Source organism: Poecilia latipinna, unplaced genomic scaffold, assembly GCF_001443285.1.
Source record: "Poecilia latipinna isolate Pla-1442-1.1 unplaced genomic scaffold, P_latipinna-1.0 Scaffold1035, whole genome shotgun sequence".
In the NCBI taxonomy this organism is placed as follows: Eukaryota; Metazoa; Chordata; class Actinopteri; order Cyprinodontiformes; family Poeciliidae; genus Poecilia; species Poecilia latipinna.
Window position 1 is genome coordinate 184,968 of NW_015113651.1, and position 5,465 is coordinate 190,432.

The window sequence follows — 5,465 nt, forward strand, 5'->3', positions numbered from 1 at the left end:
GGTGAATCCCCTTTTTTTTTTTCCCCCAAAAAAAAAAAAAAAAAAAAAGATTCGGTAACACTTTATTTGAAGGGATGTGAATAAGACTGACATGACACTGTCATAAACATGAACGAGTCTTTATGAATGTCTATGACAGTTGTCATTTGGTAAATAATGACACTTTTAATGTTAAGTTGCTCTAAAAGTTGCATTAAAAGCCCATTAAAAGTGCCAACTTTGCATGGTTTTGTAAATAATGACAATTTAATGCAAAGTTTGCATTTTTAATAGACTTTCAATGCAACTTTTAGAGCAACTTTACATTAAAAGTGTCATTATTTACCAAATTACACTTCATGACAACTGTCATTGACATTCATAAAGACTACTTTATGTTCATGACAGGTGTTATGTCATGTTTTTGACAGTGCCATGTCAGACTTATGCACAGCCCTTCAAATAAAGTGTTACCAAAGATTCTAACACTTGTTCAATAGTTGAAGGGTGACATGTAAATTAAAATAACAATGTATAAATTGAAATAAAGTTAAAAAGATGGGTTTTTATTTCCCAGCCACTAAAAATAAAATATGTGTGAGTTGTAAAGTGATAAATGTCAAGAATTCAAAAACAACAAAAAGTTAGACTGCGACATTAACTGTGCACTCTCAGCCTTCTCACCCCCAACAGGCTGTTGTGTCCGAGGCTGACCGCCAGGTGCAGGGGGGACAGGAGAGCATTGTTGAGGATGTTGGGGTTGGCTCCCAGGTCCATGAGGGCCCTGCAGCTCTCTGCTTTGTTCCTCTCCACGGCCCAGTGCAGAGGGACGTTGCCCTGGTCGTCACAGCTGTTCAGCTCTGTGACACGACACGCAAACACAAGTGAAAACACAGACATTTATGCAAATGTTTCTAAATCCTGATCTCTTTATGATGCGTCATATTACCGACAGTAGTAAAAAAAAAAAAAAAAAGAAAAACATTTACTCAAAGTACCCAAAGACAGGATTATGATCATTCCTATTGAGCAGGAAGCAACGCACTATACAACTGAATCACGCTTACCTTGTGGATCTATGACAGAGGTGATAAATCGAATGAGGGAGACGTGGCCCCCTGCAGCAGCATGATGGAGGGGACTAGCTCCGCATTCATCTTTCTCACAGAGGACCTCTGGGCTCTTCCTCACCAGGTTCTCTAGAAGCGTCAGGTCCCCCTTCTCTGCCAACTGCACAGAAATATTGATTGCAATATATAACATGATCATGATACTGATCCACTCTGTGGGCGCTTGGTTTGTGTATCGGGTGCTTTTTTTTTTTTTTCATATTTGGCCCTAGGCTTTAATTTCTTAAAGCTGACTTTTTGGTGCAATCTGAGCTAAATACATAGGTACTGACAGAGAAAAGAAGCTGTTTGTCTTTGAAAACATTCTTTCTTATTCATTGCTTATTTTCTTGGGAATTTTAGCAATTTCAATGATTTGCTCCCTTTGGGGAAATTGATTGTTTGATCCAACAAGAGAAAATTGCTAATGTCTTCAACAAAAACTTTAAGGTTTCTCTAATGAGCAATTTGGTCAAGAAGAATGTTTGAAAGCATCAAACAGTTACACAACAAGCTTGGTGATGACCGTAAAAAAGTCGCACAACTCTTACTTGAGCCAGTAGACAGATTTTTGGCCCCTGCATGGAATAGGAAAACATCCTGCATAGTTGTCGACTGATGAATTATGAAACTACTTTTGCAAAAACAATGCTTCAAATAAATAATTAAAAGGACAAAAAATAAAAATAATTGGGTATCATCTGCAAGCAAAATATTTGCGTTTCAAGAAAGTGCAATACTGGTTTGCAGTTCTTATTTCCTGTATTCTCAGTCGGTTCTAATTGCACAAATGAGAGCTTTCATGAAGAAACACGAGTTTGTGCTTTATTGGATCTAAAACACTCACAAAATGCATCAAAAGTCTGTAACACCACAAACAAGAAAGAACTTTTTGTTCAAGCTGGAAAAAAAAAATACAGCACTAATTAATTATTTAAGTCCACATTTAATAATCACAGCAATCTAAATAATAGCCAAGGATCAACAGGATGAGGCATGCAACTAGGGCTTTTTACGGCAGAGAGAGCAAACCATTTGTTTGCTCAGTTCTCTGTGTTAGAGAAGATTGTAGCCAATTGGGGACAAAAAACATGGCAGATTTATAATCTATTCACTGAGGGAAAATCATGAGAAATAAGTGTTAGGGAATAGCAAAAGGACAAGGCTTTATTTTAACAACTTATTTTTGTAGTCAATAAATCATAGAATATGATTAGCTTATATTTTTGAATTGATAAATAAAGATGAATCGTCTGCTAAGATGTTACAATGTTTGTTTCTGATTTTATTACTGTATAAAATTACCTTTACGGATCCATGTAATAACAAAAATATGTGATAACTGAGAAGGGAGAAGGCTTTAAACCTCTTTATGTCTTGTAACCAAGCATTGACATTCATTATATTTTTAATAGATTTATGGATAAAGATGATTACCATCATTTTTACGTTTATCAAGTAAATCAAAACGTGAGTTTGAGAAACATCGACTTTGTCGACAATTATGAGCATCAGAATAGAGTCTTAGACCTTTAGTGTGAGTCAAGTCTCGAGTCTGTGTAGCAAAAATTGAAGTAAAGTCTGATGCCTTTATTGCGACTCATGTTTCAATGTATGGAATAAGGGAGTTAAGAGTTTTTCGACGAAAAACTATCCTCACCTCGACTGCATTTAGACTTGCCAGGGCTGAATCTTCATCCTCTATGACGTACGTGTAACAACTGGTCTGGCGCGCCACATCTCTGCTGAAGTTCATCACTTAGCTGACGACACATGAATTGTCAATGGAGAGAGCAATGACATCTTTATATTTGCGACACTTGTGTATTTATGACATCCAAACATCCAGAATGCATGAAACAGAAAACCAAGTCAATACAGTAGTCTCTCGGTGAAGTGTTATGACAAAATGCAAAAGCTATACCAAACATGGCTATGAACAAAGATTTGGTCTTTGACGGGACATTCAGATCATGTACTTAGCCAACCACTTGTGTTGCCAAAAGGGGAAAGTATATGACTTTGTCTTTACCTAGAAAGGCATTCAGATCCACTGAGTATTTTGGAGGCTGAAGCCCTTCAGTTGTAGAAAACAACAATGTCCTTCACAGCTTTTTTGCAGCACGTTTGGATCCGTCCCAGGTGGCCGACAGGGTGATCCTGGGTGAGCAAGATTGAAAGAGACCTTATAATGTGTTGCATAAAGCCCATCGGTCACATCCAAAGGTCAAATCATAAATTACTTCTTGCTATGTAAAATTTCGCAAGAATCCTCTTCACATATTGCAGAAGCTTTGCTTTCAGAAACTGCTGCCGTGTCATGTGATAACATGGGCATTGGAGTTTCTTCTTCCTCGTCTGGCTGAAACGTTACATCGTGGAAATGTCTTGTTTCTGCTGCCCGGTTGATTTAAAGCCACATTTCTGCACAGTCAGTGACAGTTCACAGCAAACATTTAGGCAATCTAACATGGACCAGTGGCCCTGAACATTGACTCTAACAAGGACTTTTCTATTAGGGTTGACAGAATGAGTCAGTTTAGATTAAAGTTTGATGGTTAACTGTAGGCTCAGCGAACTGTGGTCACCAAAAGCCATCAGTTTTAATCACTTCTCTTTGGGAGTCCCTGCATTCTAATAAAATGTTGTTCTGGTCCAACGATGAGAAGCACTCACAGTAAAAGTGCTGTTTATGCATTAACAGAAATGATCATGTCTATTAAGATGGTTTTCTTTTTTTTATTTTCACCTTGCAGCTGTAACCTATTTGCTTATTTATTGTCAGAACGTCCTAAACAGTGATTTTGAATCTATTTTAGCATTGTACTGTATGTGAGTTAACATTGCACTTAAGCATTACCGCAACTCTAGCTGATTCTCCTATCGAACTATGTTTTCTAGCACGTCCTCTGCAGCAGAGGCGACTCCGTAATAATCAACAAAACCCTCTGTACAATTTGATTTTCTCTAATATTGTAAATTTGATAAAGAGACCAGAAAATGTGATCGCGCCCATCATTTCCTAGCAGCTGCGGTAAATGTGTGCCATTGGGTTCAAGCAACTGAGCCTGTCGCACATTTGCTTGAAGGAGCCAAGTGTCCAGGAAGTGCACTAATGGGCACTGATTGAGCAATTTCTAAAGCAAAGCAAGAAAACAAATTGGCGATGTGGCTGCTTCACGAAAACAAAGATTTCCCTGTAAAGTATCTTGTTATGTCGTTAAGAACTAATAGCCTTACAAAGCTAAGTTTGCTGGTCCATATGCATTGGCATAAAACTACTTTTAAGATTTTCTTAAACAATTTATTATTATTTTCTGTTTTTTCTTCCTTCTTTTCTTTACATATTCATTTGGCATTTTCTATTTAGACCTTTTTTATGAGAATGAATTACAAATCAAATATAAATAATAAATTTATTACTCTAAAGCAACAACTAGGAGTCTTAAATAGATTAATAACTGACCAATAGTAGAGTGTCAAACGTAGAATGACATTACAAGGCATAAAAAATAGATATATTATTAAGCAATCATAACATCTAATCATCTCAGTCCAAATTATCTAAATGATTTAAAAATATCAGCCATAAAGGAATAAAAAAATTGATTATAATCCTTAACAAAGAAAGGAGAGAAACGTTTCTGTACTCAGATTGCACACTTATTAGATATAATTTATAACTACAGCACATTAAACCCATAAAAATCTATTTTTCTAAATTAAAACAAAATATTCAGCAATATCTTAAAGATCAGTAAAACTACATTCTAATCAAATACATTTGGTACAAAATGAAAGATGTCCTTGGAGACAGGAGGTACTTACTGCACGTGTGTGATGCTGCTGCTGGTCTTGTCAATCTGGCTGCTCTCTTCACCACCACAAAAAGGCTTTAAATAGTGTGGGAAGCAAACCATTTCCATGTGTCTCGACTAATGCAGGCAATATTCTGCCCCCGTGTGACCAAATCACTCACATGATGTTCTTATATCCGTGGAGAGGTAACCTGATAGGGCATTCGACTGGCAGCAATGCAGTAAGACACCGAATGTGATACATTTGACGTTTTTATAATTTGTTTTAATGAAGCTTTCTGAAAACTGGATACCGGCTTAGTCACGAGTTTCCAGTATTTAACCAAATGACTTCAAGAAGTTTCATGTAAACTGGTTAAAAGTTTCTAGGTTTAAAGGTAAAACAGATTTCACTATGATTCAAATTTCAACGACTGTACTAACATTTTTAATAAGTGAAAGATAAAGCTCTTTTCTTTTTTTTTTTCCTTGTATAGTTGTGGCACACACCTAAACGCCATATTATTGTGATCTAAAAAAAAAGATTAAACAAACGTCATATCCTTTTTTTATTCATTTA

General features: G+C 36.4%; 1 protein-coding gene across 1 annotated transcript in view; it reads right to left on the bottom strand.

The window, feature by feature from the left end:
• trpa1b (transient receptor potential cation channel, subfamily A, member 1b) overlaps positions 1 to 5,104 on the bottom strand; it is a 21,855-nt gene extending 16,751 nt beyond the window's left edge. The window contains exons 1-5 of the mRNA XM_015051184.1: positions 4,917 to 5,104; positions 3,121 to 3,248; positions 2,749 to 2,851; positions 1,047 to 1,209; positions 664 to 839 (exon numbers count right to left, since the gene is read on the bottom strand). Of these exons, the coding sequence (XP_014906670.1) occupies positions 664 to 839; positions 1,047 to 1,209; positions 2,749 to 2,844 (435 nt within the window). The 5' untranslated portion in view covers positions 2,845 to 2,851; positions 3,121 to 3,248; positions 4,917 to 5,104. The remainder of the gene's footprint in view (positions 1 to 663; positions 840 to 1,046; positions 1,210 to 2,748; positions 2,852 to 3,120; positions 3,249 to 4,916) is intronic.
• Positions 5,105 to 5,465: the final 361 nt, after the last annotated feature.